This window comes from Myodes glareolus, chromosome 7 (assembly GCF_982192425.1).
Source record: "Myodes glareolus chromosome 7, mMyoGla1.1, whole genome shotgun sequence".
NCBI lineage: Eukaryota > Metazoa > Chordata > Mammalia > Rodentia > Cricetidae > Myodes > Myodes glareolus.
This window is the reverse complement of record NC_142032.1, coordinates 11,457,312-11,474,249: the sequence shown is the minus strand read 5'-3', so window position 1 is coordinate 11,474,249 and position 16,938 is coordinate 11,457,312. Positions and strand designations below refer to the sequence as shown.

The window sequence follows — 16,938 nt, the reverse complement described above, 5'->3', positions numbered from 1 at the left end:
ATATCAACTCAAAATTAGATAAATATTTAAATGTTAGTCTTAAAATAGTAAAACTACTTGAAGAAACTATGTGGAATATTTTTTATACCATTGGTCTGGGCAAAGATTTCAGAGGAATGACCCCCAAAGCACAGGTCACCAAAGCCAAAGCAATCATGGTATTGCAAGAAACCAGAAAGCATCTATATGCTAGAGAAAACAATGACTACAGTAAGAGATGAGTTAAAGGCTAAAAGAAAATATTTGCACACCACACTTCTGATAATGAGTGAATACCTGAAATCTGCAGAGACATCACTTCAGTGAATAGACAGGAGGGAGGCAGCAGTGCAGCCCTAGGCTTAGCTCACTATCGTCTTTTTATATAGTATGGGATTCTAGTCAGCTGCCAACCAAAGTGGCCCAGTTTTCAACCTCAGTGTCAGTGGCTGTGTGCCTTGAGATTCCAAAAGTCAACAACAGGGCCACTCCCTTTCTTCTCTCTCCTGCTTATGGATCAAATGTAAACTTTGTGTTATTGCCCCGCCATCATGTCTGCCTTCCTACCACCATATTCCTACCACCATATTCCTACCACCATATTCCCTACCATGATGATCATGGACTCACCCCTAACAACCCAACAACACAGCTACATCATGTCTCTTTTTTCCCTTTGGTTATTTTTGTTTATTTGGTTTTTTTGTTGTTGTTGTTGTTGGTGGTGGTGGTGGTGGGGTTTTTTTTTTAGTATGTGTTTTTTTATTTTTATTTATATTTATTTATTTATTTATTTATTTGAGACAGGGTTTCTCTATGTATCAGCCCTAGCTGCCCTGGAACTAGCTCTTGTAGATCAGGCTGCCCTCAAACTCACAGAGATCCTCCTGCCTCTTCCTCCAGAGTGCTGGGATTAAAGGCATGCTCCTCCTCCACCCACTTAAGGCTACACTTCTTAATCCTTTCAAAGCCAGTTCCTCCAACTAGGCCCAAGCATTCAAATGCATGAGCCTATGGGGGACATTCTTACTCAAGCTACCACATACAGCACTGCATGGATATGAGTTAGTATAAACATGACTGACAAGCAGCATCCAGGCAACCTGGAGTTAGCTAATGATGGCAGACACTGGATGGAAGTAAGCAAGTAAGCAGTTTCGTAAGCATTTCTAACAGAAAGTCCCTTTTTTTGTAATTCCATATAAATATGGCTTTATGGACAGAGGCCTTCACCTTGGCCTTTACCTTTGGCAAACAGCCAGCCTGTATAGGCCTGTGTGTACTGAATAAAATATATCTCATCTGCTTTAGACTCCTTGCATTCGCTTCCTTTCTTAGGCGTGGAGTTTGGACCTCACATGGACTGTGTCTGGAGCAGCGTTCTGAAATAACACCTTCTTTCCTCAAATTGCTTGGTCAGAGTACTCTTCCCATAGCTGCTTCCAACCACGGTTCCAGTCACTGATTTTGTGAATGCGGGTCGCTCAGGCTCCACGTATGAGTGAGATCCATGCACGGATTCATTCTTTCCCTGGCTTATTTCACTTACCAGGCAGCCTTCAGGTTTATTCCTGTCGGGACTTTTCAATTTTAAAGGTTGGAGAATACCTCATTGCATAAATATGCCAGTATACTCATTGATGACAGTCACTCCAAATCTATGCTTTGACTCTTATGAATTAAACCCTAATGACCACAAGTGTGCTGATCATCTCATCAGTATACCCTTTAAATTCCTTACTATATATACCAGAAATGGAATTGGTTGACCAAATGATATAATCTGAGGAACATCCACTTTATCTTCTATATTATACACGTTAGTTTACATCACTACCAATAGTAGAGAAAGGCTCCATTTTCTCCACATGGTTAATGACATGTATCAGGCCCTATTCTGATAATGGGCATTCTGTTGAATATGACCTTATCTCATGTGGGTTTCCCATAGATTTCCTTCATGATTAATGGTTATGAATATGTTATCATATATCTGTTGATCATTTATGTACCTCTTCCTGAGAATTGAGTTATTTGTTTTCTCAATACTAAAGTGGCATCGTAACAGACTTACTCTTTATCAGATGTGTGGTTTGCAAATATTTTCTTACTTATATTTAGCCTTGAACTGTCTCTTGCTGTACTCATTGATTTTGAAAGTCCACCTACAACAGGACCTCCTGCTTGTGGAGCAGATGTAATCTCTCAGTTATTACTCCAGCACCATCTCTACTAGCATATGTCTACCTTCCTGCCACCATGATCCCCACCAAGATAACTATGGACTCACCCTCTGAAACTGTAGGCAAGTCTCCAATTACATGTTTTATTTTATAAGTTGCCTTGATCATAGTGACTTGTCATAGGGAAAGAACAGCAAGTCAGGGACTATCTAAACATGAACTAGCCCTTATGCCTTCTTTTCACATCAGTTCATGGTTCCAAGAAAGTCATAGTGGTAAGAGTTTGAGGCAACTGATCATATTGTATCTGTAATCAGGAAGGAAGCAACAAAGGAGTCATGTACTTAGCTCACTGTCTCCTTTTGATGTAATGTGGGATTCCAGTTAGGAATAGTGTCAACCAAAGTGGCCCAGTCTTCAACCTCAATTAACCCTAATCAAGAGAGTAGCTAAAGTCAGGCTCCTGGGTGATTCCAAATCGCATCAATTTGACAATTAACCATCACAGGGGATTATCAACAAAGGATCCAAAATTCTAGTGAGGTGGAAGATTTAGTAACCTCTTCCACAGAATGGTGGTTATAATAATTACTAATATTTAAACCTTGCTATAAGTATATAGTCCAAAATTTTCACAACATACATGAAATGTATGGGAGGCAATGGAATGACTTAACCTTATTTAATGAGTCTATATTATAGATACATATATAAAAATTCTGGCTATGAGAAATGATATGGGATTGTGGGCACTTGGGACACAATCATGAAAACAGAAGTTGGATTCCTAGCGCTCATGTAACAAATATTATGTGTGCCCCATAATATCTGCTTCTGACCTGTGCACACAGATTAGCATGTATATACTTGTACACAGACTTACATATACATAGATGTAAATAATATAAAAACAATAAAATTCTTAAAGAAAATACTGTACTCTACAAATACATATAATCACTATTTTTCCATTGAAAGTAAAATTCACAAAGGTCATTTTTAACACATCGTGGAAAATACCATTCTTGTACTATTCATAGACAATAGATATTTTATATGGGTAGTGTTAAATAGTAGTCAGCAGGCTTAGCCTGAAAAATCAATAACCATGGATAGGAATATGGAAGTCACTTTCACACTCAATCACGTGTTGAGCCTTGCTGTGTAGGTGGTCTTTTCTTCCACTTGAGTGATCCCCAATGTCCTCACTTTATACCCACAAGCCTTGTTACTATGAGGTCATTTCCTAAGCTAGTGTGCTGCCTCACTGTCTGTGAGGCAGGCTTTTAGAAGTTGAGAATCCAAATAAATGTTAAATCTCACTCTTACTATAAGGTCTGAAAGGTCTTTGTTTGTTTCTTTCCTACTTGTGCCAGACACAACTAAGACTTCTGATGTCCCTGGGCAACTCATGCCTTCAGAATTCTAGTATTTCAGAACAATGTGATTACTCCCAGGGGGCAGACACCCTATGTTCATTCAGAGAGATCTGCTGACTTGAGTTGCCTTTTCCTCTCTTGTTTCTCCATTCAAATTCTCCTTGGGCTTTAACTGACTTTTTCCAGAAGCTCAGTCAGAGCTAGGAATGTCTCCAATGACAGCAATGGCAGCATTAACCTCCAAAATCATCAGAGCAGTCTCTCCTCTGGGTCAGAACGGTGCCAAGTGGATCACAAGAGACTTTTCAAAAACTAGAGCGCTTTTTTTTTCTATTACAGGTGACGAAACCAAGATTTAGGAGTAGAGTTTTTGCAAGTTCATATGCTAGTAAATGACAGAACAAAAACTAAAATACATATCACACACCTATGGGACTGCACACGTTCCTCTGTTATTTAAAAAATATGTATTCAGCATGAAGGACTTACATAGTCTTAGTACTGTAGTACATTAACTATCACCAGAACTTTAAACTATGCAGACAAACATTGCAATATGCTTTCCTATTCCCTGTTAATTCTCAACTTTAAAGCAGAACAAATTTTAAAACCCAAATATCCACATAGTCAATTTCCTTGTGTACTTGATGATGCTTTGTTGCTTGTTTTAAAATCTTTATATTAAATGTCCTTACTCCACACACACACACGCACACGCACACGTGCACACACACACACACTCACACGCACACGTGTGCACGCACGCACACACACACACACACACCAGAGAGACAGACATGCACAGTAGCACACTGCTTTCTTATGCATTTTTAATTGGTCTCTGTCCTTGTGGTATGTTCCAGTAAAACACTGCTATCATCAAAAGAGGGAACATCAGTCATGAATGTGTATATCAAAGTTGAGACATTCCTCAGTAATTATCTATTTTTACATGTTCTGCTTTGACATGATGACCTTGTAAATCGACCTTCTTTATTATTTAAATTTTTTTATTTGTGACCAGTGTGAATTATAATTTTTTCCTTTCCCTTTTCCTTTCCTTGTATTGTAGAAGAATAATCCAATGGCCTAGAAGTTGCTATGTACATTTTCTATCACTGCAACAATTCGTAAATCAAATGGTGTCTTTTTTACTGGTCTATTGGCACTTAGAGGCTGTGAACACAACAAAGAATGTTCTAGAGTAATAAAAGTTTTGCAAGCACAAAGCTAGAAACACAAGAGATCATTAAAACAATAAACATTAAAGGAAATTCATAAAATTTATAAAAGCATTTGCAAATAATACTTTGGGCATATCTTGTGAGTTATTCAGGTCCACGTATTAGAAACTTCCAACCTTCATGTCTCTGCAGAGATGTTCTGCTGTGTGACAAAGCTTGATTGGGATGCTACATTTGTTAAATTTAATATCACACAGAATTTTGGACTTATGTCTTTCACAGTCTAGAGTTCCGAAGACAGACTCATTTATAATTTGTTCTATTGTGAGAGGGTAAAAATGCCTTTTCCAGGTAAGGATAGCTGTAGAAAAGGTCAATAAAATGTGCAAGACAGCATGACAAGGTGACAAAAATAAGCTATCATCATACCCCAAAACAATGATTTCTGAGTAAAATCAAAAAATCAAGAGAGAATGTGGGCCATGCTGGAGGAAGAGCAGTCCATATGTACGCTGAACCGTCTAGCCATCCAGTCAAGCAAATACCCACATCAGGAACGACTCCAGTTCAGCAGACTCAAGTAATGTTTATAGGTCACACTCAACACTGACAAAGTGATAAACATTGTTCATTAAACTTTCCACATTAATCTTATAAAGGAAGCAGGAGGAAGGAGAGGACAAGAGGGGGAGAGAAAAAGCACGAAGCAAGAAGAAAAGAGAAGGAAGGAAAGCCAGAAAGAAATTAAAAAGAATGAAAAGCCAGAAACAGTGAAAACAGTTTAGTGGATAAGGAAGAAAATATCTAGAGCTTCTTTATTTTTATAATTGCACTATATTTACTTCAGTTTTAGTGTGTATGTGTGGGTTTGTGTGCAGGGCTTAGAGAATGACTTGTAAGAGTCAGTTCTCCACTTTTATCTTGGGGATTCCAGGGGAATTATCAATCTCGGTGCAAGTGCCATTACCTGCTGAGAGAACTCAGTGCTCCCAGGGCTCCTTTCCTACAACCTGTTTGTTTGTTTGTTTGTTTGTTTGCTTGCTTCACTAGAGAAATGAGTATAGTATATTTACACATATTTATATGCATGTCATAAGATTAATTCTAGGAGAGATGTAGTTTAAAAAATAGTTCCTGAGATGTGAATACATTCAATCAACCATTTTTTCACTTCGTAACATTGGGTTGTTACTGCTCTCTATACTAAATGTCACACTTGGAACATGGTAGATGCTCCATCCATTAGGAACTACACAAAGAAAAGGATACACTTCCCTGTCACTTGATAGGCTAGCCATTGACCAGGCACACACAAACTCCGTGGTGTTTGTGTCTGTTGGCCCATCTGTGTGGAATGCTCTTCCACCATACCGCAAAATGTTTTACTTTCATAATGTTTTGCCTCAAATATCAGATGTCACCTTATCAAAGACTTCGTCCTTGTCCACTTCCTCCGATCCCTGACTTTGCTTCTACTCTGCTATGCCGTTTTACACAACTGTGTACACATTTCTCAAATAAGTGCATTAGGTGATTATTTATAATTAGTCATTCCAGCTAGAAGATAACCCTATGAGAGCAGGGCCTTTGCAACATCCCTCCATTCCTCATTCCTACTTACGACAGGACTCGGCACAGAAAAGGAATCTAACAATATTTGTTGAATAAATAAGTATAAGATCAGGAATAAACCAGACCTGGCCTTAAATCTTAGCATAGTGATCATGGGAAAAGCATTTGATCATTGTAAATCTTCTTCCGCTTACCATTACTGTGAGGGATATAGCAACAGCACCTACCTCCACAGAATGCAAACAAGCTAAGGGCAACAGAAAGAAGAAACAAAATGCATGGTAATTTTACTCTTGCTCTCCAATGTTCAGGATAAAAAGAGATTCATGTGACCTGCCAGGATCTTTATAATCTTGGCTTCTTGAAAGCTAGAGTCAAAAACCCTGTAAATTCCCACTCATTAGAAGAGATCACACACATTCATATGGACTGCTGCTGTACCCTGAGAAATTCTAAGGTCTCAACAGAAATGGAGGTCTCTGCCTAGAGTTAGGGCGTGGGTTTTCTGAGAGTCTCTGGGCTCCTATACTCAGGAAATGTAGAACTCCTGGCAAATGAATAGCACATAGGCGACAGAGGCAGTCGTGCAAAATGGCTATGAAGCATTCAATAAGAGGTGAGCCTACTCGGGCAATGTCATTGTAAGGCATTCTCTGTGTTATACTCTGTGTTATAAGAGAGACCTGCAGTCCTTTACTTCGTAGCTTCCTGGTAGGTTTTAGGGGCTGGTTCTAGGAGACTACATCAGACAGCTTTATTATAAAAAAGTAGTATCTCAATTGTAGACACTTGCAATGGGAAAATGGCTCCAATTGACACCACCAAGAAGAAATGTAATTGATTCCAGCCCCTCTGTCCTATTCAAAGCTTGGTGCTCCATTTGAGAGTGGAAGAAAGGTAAGGATGGATTTGTTCAGTTGTTGGGAAATGATGGGAACCTATTGCAATCATAAACTCAGTACAAATTGAGTCCTCTAATCCCTTCCAACGCTTCACCTTCATACTACTCATAAACTGACCCAAAGAGAAAATACATGAAGTCGCACTGTGGGAAGCAATAACACCAAGTGTTTGTTGATTGTGGAATGTGGGTAGTAAGACAAATACATATCAGACTTTGTCCAGAAAAATGAAGTGTTAAAATCTCTAAAATATTACAGAGAATTGTCATCTTTTTAAGCTTGTTGAAGAAGAAATCAAAATCGCCGAGTGGATCAAATGAAAACCCTTCTGCTAACTCCAAATTGAACACAGATTTAAATAATAAGAACATGGTGTATTCTATTGCTCATCATATGGGTTACATTTAAAAACTCATTCACAGCATCTGTGTTTGCCAAGAGTCGAAAGAAACAACACAGGGATCTTCTGATTTCAGGATGTTGGCTATATTCATTTCAGTACATACACTGACAATGTTAAGGAATTTAAAATGCATGTCTCTGGCTCAGGGATATACAATTAGCAACTACCCTTTTGTTGTTGCTGTTATCCAAACATGAGTGCTTACTAACTAAAGAGAATGAAGATGTGTGCACATCAGAATTGTCTGAAATAGGCAAAGGTCTATCTTTTACTGAGAAAATGATTATTAGATTACAGTTCATTATATAATGTGTTTCCATGTAGTGATGAACCATAAAGTCACTGAAGGCCAGTGTACAAATAAGTTGAGATTTCTAAACTCATTTTCTGTTCACCAACACTCATGGTAGCCCAGTGAAGTGTATGTCTGTGAATATATTTAACATTGATCTCCCCACATGTAATTCACATTCCCTGTTTTCACAGAATTCAGAGGTGGAGGACAAGCAATTACAGAAATGGCATTTACATTTCAGACTGAGGAAACAACGTAAAAGAAAGATCTATATATCCTAGGATAAAAGCACAAAAAACTAAAAAACAAACAAACAAATAAACAAAAACCTGTTTAGATTCTGAGTTGAAGAAAGAGTCCCCTAAAAAGGTAAAAAAGTAGGCGATTAACTTGTATTTTAATATTACCATGATGACTATTATTTCTGAGCAATCAGACTGATGGCCATTAGGTGAATTTTACCTTCTGAATGTCTGAATCCTGACAACTATAGTTCTGTTGTTGTATTTCTGCTTCTGTTGCAATAGAAGACATTTGTGCTTCTAATGAAACCAGCTCAACACTCGATGGCTTGGATACCACCAAACTTAAGGGCTAGGCTCTGGAATCCCTTGTTAAGACATTTAAGCATCCCCGTCTCATTCCTCCAGTCACCAGTATGCATAACCTTTCATGTGAACAAAAGACTGCAATGGTAAATGATAGGAAATATATGAGAGATTTCCAGGCTCCACCCAAGACAGAATTAATGGGCTCAATAATGAAATCAAGTTGTGAGTTTCATTTTATTTCACCTCCATTTGTAATGAATGAACTAGTTTGAGGTTCATTTCACAGAGTTTGGGGGCAGTCGTTTTCACACTCCACTAAAGGACCAAGGCCTATTTTCCCCAGTGAAGGATATTAGTCCTTGAGAAAGTTGTCACAAGGTTACTTAGCCATGCATAATAACTCTGGGACTAGTAATTGTCCCTTGTCCTCTGTTCCTATTGGCATGAATCACCACTAGGACAGAAATAGTCAATTCAATGACTGAGGGTTCAGTGTACAGAAATGGCAAAACTTGTTTCTGTAGCTCTCCATACATGGTGTGGGCTGACAGATTATCATAGTGCTTAACTATGCATACATGTACACTGCCATGTGACACATTAAATGGTATGCTGCTTTCTGCCAAAATCATAATCATGAAATATGACATGCAACTTCAGACAATGATTGGAGGGCTTGTGCTTATGCACATGGCTCAAAGACCCCATAGTCACACTCTCCTCTAAGACAATATGCCTGCACAACGGTACTTACGTATCATTACTCACTCCCTCAGTGGATCGTCAATATTCCAAGCTCTAAGCTAGGTTTCAGATAGAGAACAAGGATTAAATGCGACATGACTTTGAGTACAATGGTCTGGCCAGCACTTTCTTTCTCACAATGCCTATTATATACCTAAACATACACTATTGATGGAGGAGGGTTATCTGTCTATTGTGTTATTTTCATTGGTCAATAAATAGACTGCCTTTTTCTTGTTTTGGATACATGTGAGATAAACACACACACACACATACACACACACACACACACACACACACACTCATACTCATAGAAAGATTAAAACAGTCAAACTTTTACATCCTGGACGAAGGTCTGTCAGTTTGTCCACAGCTGAACATGGTGGCCAATAAGAGAAGCTCTGCTTAGTGCACCCTTTCATGGTTCCCAGTAACGCTTGTGTGATAGATTTAGTCATGCTTGTTCTTTTCAAGCTAGTTTGCCAAGGCAGAAAGGAACGGACACAGTTGCATCCCAGTCACATATGTAAATTACAAGCATGTGCACTTCAGGATGTAACTGATGTCTGTATCTGTCCTAGAATGAAACTTGCTGGGACTTATCCTCCTCCATAAATGAACTCTGTTGAAATGCAAATGAATTAAGTTATAATCTAAGGGCAGCCTACATGACGTCAAGATGAATCTCAGATTTACCAACCCAGAGAACCATTGGCCATCCTCATGGAGATGAGCCAAATTGGCAAGTGAAACATTATTCTTGTGTCAAACATCTCAATGCCTTGGAAACAAAATTTCTGAATACGTTAAAATAAAAATAAATTCCTTCTTTAAAGTATAAAGATATATACTACCTTGGAATATATGATACAACCCAGAATATATGACCTGGAATGCTAACTTGGGGCTTCCCACAGTACAGTGAAAAAACAAAGAGGTATTTCAGACAAGGGGTGTGAAGCCAGCGCAGGCTGCAAGTTCTGGAGCCGCTGACCCGCCGACAGCCTGGTTTTGATAAATGCGCTTTCTACTTGGCTACTCTGAACTCTGGACTTTCCTTCTGTCTTCCCTTCTGTTTCTGTTACCTGGAGCCAGAATTACTGATTGTCTGGAGAAAGGAAGTGGGGGAGGGAAGGCGTGGGTGGCAGTAAGAAACAGAAAGGCTGAGAGGGCCAGGGAGATCATAGTATCAATAAATCTAATTTCATTTTTTTTCACTGAAGCAGGTCAGATGTTATGCTTCAATCTTTTATTTCAATTGGTAGATATTTCTCTTTCCTGTTTTGTTTTGACAGAATATCTTCTCAAATTCAATACCTTTACTGAATATCTTTATTATTTGAATGCCATTCTCGCTTTTGGGTAGTTTCTGTAAATGCTACCTTTGCAAAAGAAAAAAAAATAGTAAGGTAAAAATTAAAACGGATAAATAAATTAGATGTGATCTATATCATGCCTTGTGAAGGTGGAGCCTGGAGGTGACATTCTGACAATATGCTCCCCCAGGCCCCCTGAGAGCAGGAATAACGCTAAATGTAAGAACTATGTAGATAGGGATGAGCGATGGCCTCGCTGTTTCTAATATACTGGGTTATGTGGACTAGGAAACCACAAACCAGAAAACAACATTATCCCCCCAAACTCAGAAGTTCCGTGTAGGGTTTTGTTTATTAGTTTTATGCTCTGAGACTTTGCTACTAAAGTACATATCTGCATAACCCAGCAACACTGGCATCACTGAGGTGGCAGAAACACAGGCTCCTGCTGAACCAGAGTTCACATCTTAATAAGATCCCTAGATGAGCCATATGCGAACGGCAAAGTCTGAGCTACGGTAATGCTTCAACATTTCGAAGCAATCTAGTACGTGAGGCGAAAAATAGAACTAGCAACCACGACAATCATTTACCTGCACACCCATTCATTCGCTCAGACTTGGTAAACTCCTAATGTAAACAGAGGTGGTATGTGCTGGAGACAGAAGCGTGAACAGACATGTGATCCCTGCTCTGACAAAACTCACAGACTGATGGGCAGAGCAATTGATCCCACAATTACATAAGTGAAGTATAAAATTTCAAAGAGAGGAATGAAAGTACTTTGATAATATCAAACATGCTGGTTAAAATTGGGAGTTTAAGTCTGGCTTTCCAAATAAATACATGTTTCACCAGTGTGCTAAGCCATCCATAATGATTAACTGTGCTCAGTTGTTCAGAGCAGGAGGGAGAGAGGAAGGTATCCAGGGCATAGGAAAAGCAAGTATCAGGTTGTTTTTTTTTTTTTTTGTGGCAAAACAAACAGTCTGGTTAAGTTCTCTCTGAACAGCTAGAAGCAAATGCAAAAGCCTGCAGTCGGGGCTTGTGGAAGGTACCAGGTGAGCCTAGGTTCAGGCACTAGGCAGACCCCAAGCTATGCTGAGCTACAGGATACAGGAGGACTCTAAGACTTTTCTAACAACCATCCGAGGAGTGGGGAGTCTATGAGACCTTTAGAGCAGTTGGGTCCCTGCTGTTGCTCAGGAAAAGATTTCCCTCTATGCCATCTAATAAACCTGAACCTCAAGTCCAAGATAATATCACCTACTGCAGGGAAAAAGAAGGCTCACCGAGAGAATGCCCAGATGAAGGAGAAAGAAGCTCCAACAGCTAAGCCTTCTTTGTCAGCTGCACTGCTGGGCATATCGTACATGCCAACCCTGCTTGGATAGACAGGGTTAAGGCAGGGTCTGTCTTGGACCCAGTTCTATTCTCCCACTGACCATGCCCGAGAAAATATGTATGCTCCAACTGGGAAGTAAAATCGTTAGGAAGAAAACATGCCTTAAAAATTTCAAATGATATTCCTGGAAGCTGTGTGGCCTCTGGGATTTGTTTCCATGGGTGAATTCCTTTTCTGGCTTGAGGTTACAAAGTACGGTTATCGTCTACCTTTGTATAGATAAGGTTCAAGGAGAGGGAGATAGGTATTATGGGAAATGAGGCAGTGTCTTTCCAATTCAGAGCAACATTCTAGGAGCAAAGGATGCTCACCCTCTAGATTATTGCTGGGCACATGACTAAATGTTTTGCCTTTATAGTAGTTGTATGATTCATTTTCACGATCTTTACATATGAGGTTTTTCTTTCTCCCTGTCTTTTCTACTTTAATCATCTTCTACTATGACCCTTTCTGTTGCCAGAGGTGGTTGTTCATATCCCGGCTGCTCAGACTCCTGAAATAATCACACAGAAACTATATTACTTAAATCATTGCTTGAACAACCACTTAATCATATTGCTAGCTAGCTAGTTCTTATATCTTTGGTTAACCTATTTGTATTATTTCATATTTTACCACAGACTAGTGGTCTACTGGCAAGGATCCAACGGGCAGCTCGCACCTCTCTCCTCTGGTGGCTCCATAGCTTCTCTTTGACTCTACCTTCTTTCTCCAAACATTCCGTTTAGTTTTCCCACCTAGCTCTATTCTGCTAAGCACTGGCTGACATACCATCTTTCCCTTCCTCATTCCATCCTCCTCTGTCTCTTGTTTTGTGCTCTGATGGATGGTAATAGTATGTCAGCAGAGGGTCCAGAGCAAACGAAGAAAACTTACACTGCTGTTGCTTAAATGCTGGACAGAAAAGTCTCTGTGCCCAGTGACTCACACACACTGCTTTTCCTATCCTCACCTGAGTGGGCTTTGCAGATCGACACTACTGTGTTAAGTGCATCCTCCAAACTTCCTCCAGATGTCATCTAACGTTTTGTTCCATTTTTTTTCATCTCTAAAATGGAACTGACTGTCTAAAAAACTGTCAGGAGGCCTAATGGTGCAAATTCTATAAAACACTTGGCACAAGTGCCACAAAGTCATTTCTCAATCAAGCTAACTTATAACCATTAGCATGTGTTTTCTTAACATCCAGGGGAAAATGAGATATAATGGGTTGAAATGGTATTTTCAAGGTGATACAAATAGTGAGTGATAGTTTGAGATATTTTTACATGTGGGTTTGAATTCTGGATTTGCAACTTACTTTCGTGAGCTTCATATACCTCACACCACATCCTCACTAATTGATGCTCTTCCCTGCAACATGACTAAGCATGTGCTCACTAACTGGAGCTCTTCCCTGTAGCATGTCTAAGCATGTCCTTACTAACTTATGCTCTTCCCTGTAGTATGTCTGAGTGTGTCCTCACTAACTGACGCTCTTCCTTGTAGCATGTCTAGGCATGTCCTCACTGACGCTCTTCCCTGTAGCGTGTCTAAGCATGTCCTCACTGACGCTCTTCCCTGTAGCGTGTCTAAGCATGTCCTCACTGATGTTCTTCCCTGTAACATGATTAAGCATGTCCTCACTAACTGATGCTCTTCCCTGTAGCATGTCTAAGCATGTCCTCACTGATGCTCTTCCCTGTAGCGTGTCTAAGCATGTCCTCACTAACTGGAGCCTTTCCCTGTAACATGTCTACCAGGGGCTTGTAGTACAAGGTGGCAATCTAGCCTAGTGACTTCTTCCTCCTGCTGCTTGTGATGAGTCTCAGAAGGGGATAATTCATTTTCCCTTCTTTCGAAGTGTTTTGTGAGAATCCCTAAGCAGAACAGAACGGTTTTATCTGGACAGTATCTGATAAAATGAGGAAACTGAGAAAAATAAACTTTAGAAATAAGGAACTTAGGGCCAGGAAAACAGCTCAGTTGGTCAAAGAGCTTGCTTTGCAAGCATGAGGACATGACTTTGACCCCCAGAACCCACATTTTAACAAACGTCGGGCATGGGTAGTTTCAGACTTGTAATCCTGGTGCTGGGAGGGAGTGGTGGATAGATCCCAGGCTTTGTAACCAGGTGGGGAGTCTACTCAAGCACCTTCAGGACAGTGAGAGACCTTGTCTTATATAAAGATGTTTGTGGATGGGGTGGAGGTGGGGATGTGAAGATGGCTTGGTGCTCAGTGGTAGAGATCATTGCTTGCTCTTGAAAGGGACCTGGTTTTGGTTTCAGGAACCAACGTTGTAGCTTAGTTTGGGCTACTGGTGCTATATTGAAGCACCATGAAGAAAAACAACATGGGGAGCAAAAGGTTTATGCCATTCATGGTTCCATGTATTAGTTCATCATCAAAAGCAGTGAGGGCAGGAATTCAAATAGGGCAGGAGCTGATGCAGAGGCCACGGAGGGGTGTTGCTTACTGGCTTGTTCTTCCTAGCTTGCTCAGCCTGCTTTTTTTTTCTAGAACCCAAGACCACTATGGTGTCCAGAGTAGACACACCCACAATAAGCAGAGCCCTCCCACATCAGTCACTAAGAAATTGTCCTACAGGCTTGCTATAGCCTGATCTTATGAATATATTTTCTCAGTTGAGGGTCCTTCCTCTCTGATGACTCTAGCTTGTGTCAAGTTGACGTAAAACTAATCAGTGCACCTGACCCCTTGTCAACTGGCCATAAAACCCATCACCTTTCAATTAGAACCTTTCCTTTCTCATTTACCCTCAAGATGGTACATTAATATTAATATCACAATATAAAACGCAAGTAACTTTAAAAGTCAGACAGTCTTTACAAATTCAAACACTTCAAATTTTCAGTGCCTTTAATATAATCTAATCTCTTTAAAAATCCAAGATCACCTTTAAAAGCACAAAGGCTTTCAACTTGCAGGGCCCTGTAAAAATCAAAATTTGGTTAAATACTTCCTTCAAGAGGGAAGAACCAGGGCACGGTCATAGTCTCAATAAAGCAAAACCAAATTCCACCAGTGTAAATAACTCAATGTCCAAATATCTAAGATTCACTCACAATCTTCTGGGCTCCTCCAAGGAAATTGGGTCATATCCCCATCTCTGCCCTCGGCAGCACACACAAATTGCCTCTTAAGCTCAGGCTGGCTTCATTCTATGGCTACTTCTGTTCCCAGTGGCTGTCCCATGGTACTAGCATCTCCCCAACTGTGGGGGGTCTCTTGTTGCAACTGCACTGCGCTTTCACCATTAGCCATTCCTAGGCTCTCATCAGGGTCTCCCACACTGCTACACATGCTAACCCTCGACTGCTCTTCAAGACCCTTTCAAGCCTTTAAAACGAGTACCACCTGGGTAACTCTTAAGCTACCAAGTTAAGCTGCCAGCCTGCGGTACAGTCTTCGCTGTGTCTGAAACTGTGAGCTAACATTGAAGACTACATTTCCCAGAAGACATCACCTCAATGATGTTGACCTCTTCTTAATCACAGCTGGCCCAGCTGACCAGTATCCATTGTTCCAACAAAGCAAAGGTTTTACTTTAGTGGTTTTGATATCTTGTTAATCACTGCCAATTCTTTTGCTACAGCTGACTGCAATTCTGCACAGAAAAAGCCTGACAAGGCCATTGAAACTTCACAAACCAGGCCTTCATCATCTGTACTATTCTCAACAATCTTATCTTCCAAGATTCTATGGAAAAGCTCACTGAGCCCTCAATACTCAATGACATTTCTAGCCCCCAATTCCAAAGTATTTCCATAATCCTCCCTAAAGCAACATGGTGAATGAAGTCTGTCACAGCAATACCCAACCATCCTGCTACCAATTTGTCTAGTTTGGGCTGCTGCTGCTGTGATGAAATGCCATGAGCAAGTGCAACATGGTCATGAAAGGGTTTATTTCATTCACAGTTCATCATCAAAAGCAGTGAGTGCAGGACATAGGGCAGGTAGCTGGAGGCATCTGATGAAGAGGCCATGGAGGACACTGCTTACTGGTCGCTTCTCATGACTTCTTCAGGCTGCTTTCTTACACACCCCAGGACCACCAGCCCAGGGATGGCTGCACCCATAATGGGATGACCCACTCCCAAATCACTAATTAAAAATGTCCTAAAGCTTGCCACACCCTGATCTTATGAAGCCATTTTCCCAACTGAGGCTCCCTCCTCTCTGAGGACTCTAGCTTGTGTCAAGAAGACATAAAGCTAGTCAGTACAACAGTTAACAATCATTCTCCAGCCTATCCAATGCTTCTTTCTGACCTCCATGTGCACCAGGTTCACATATGACACACATGCATTCACGAAGGCCCTCACATACATAATGCAAGATAAATCTTTTGATTCATCAGCACATAAATAGAAAAGGTGGATAGCAATGGGGAATGTAGAGTATTAGAATGCTCTCTCAGTGCATTATCTATGAAAATTCATGTGTTTATAAAAATTATTAAGCAAATCCTAGATTTCTGGACACAAGGAAATGTCTACATCCCCATATGACTTGGATGATTACTACTGTGGCTGTAGACTTGGTTAAGGACCAAATGACAGAACTAAGACCACTATGAACTTCAGGTCACAGTTGATTTACTTACGTCCATCTATGGTCCTGGCCTCAAGATGCACAAGGTCTGGTTCTTTGCTCGACCCCATCACAGACCTAAAAAAGAGAGAAACATGAAAAGACCACTTGACATTAATAACTTCGCATGTGTCTCAGTGAAGACCACAGACTGTTAATGCCCACAGGTTTCTGAACAGACTGTAATCCTGGGAACGTGGCAGCAAAATTTCCACTTGAAATAAAAATAACAATGCATCCTTTATTTGGCTAAAGCCAGGATGAACTCTGGCAAGGATAACGTGTGTCCTTTAGCTCGGACTTCAAAGTATGTCCTACCCATGGAATGCACGACATCACCGACTGCACGTGGACCCGGATGGCCATCAGGAAGATGTCAGGCATACAGCTTTACAGAGTTGGCTTGCAGAGGGATTCACAGAGAAAAC

General features: G+C 40.4%; 1 protein-coding gene across 7 annotated transcripts in view; it reads right to left on the bottom strand.

Moving 5' to 3' along the window:
• Sorcs1 (sortilin related VPS10 domain containing receptor 1) overlaps positions 1 to 16,938 on the bottom strand; it is a 515,423-nt gene that overhangs the window by 130,498 nt on the left and 367,987 nt on the right. For all 7 annotated transcript variants that reach the window (XM_085694085.2, XM_048424037.3, XM_048424036.3 and 4 more), the window contains exon 6: positions 16,524 to 16,588. In XM_085694085.2, coding sequence (XP_085550211.2) covers positions 16,524 to 16,588 — 65 coding nt within the window. The remainder of the gene's footprint in view (positions 1 to 16,523; positions 16,589 to 16,938) is intronic.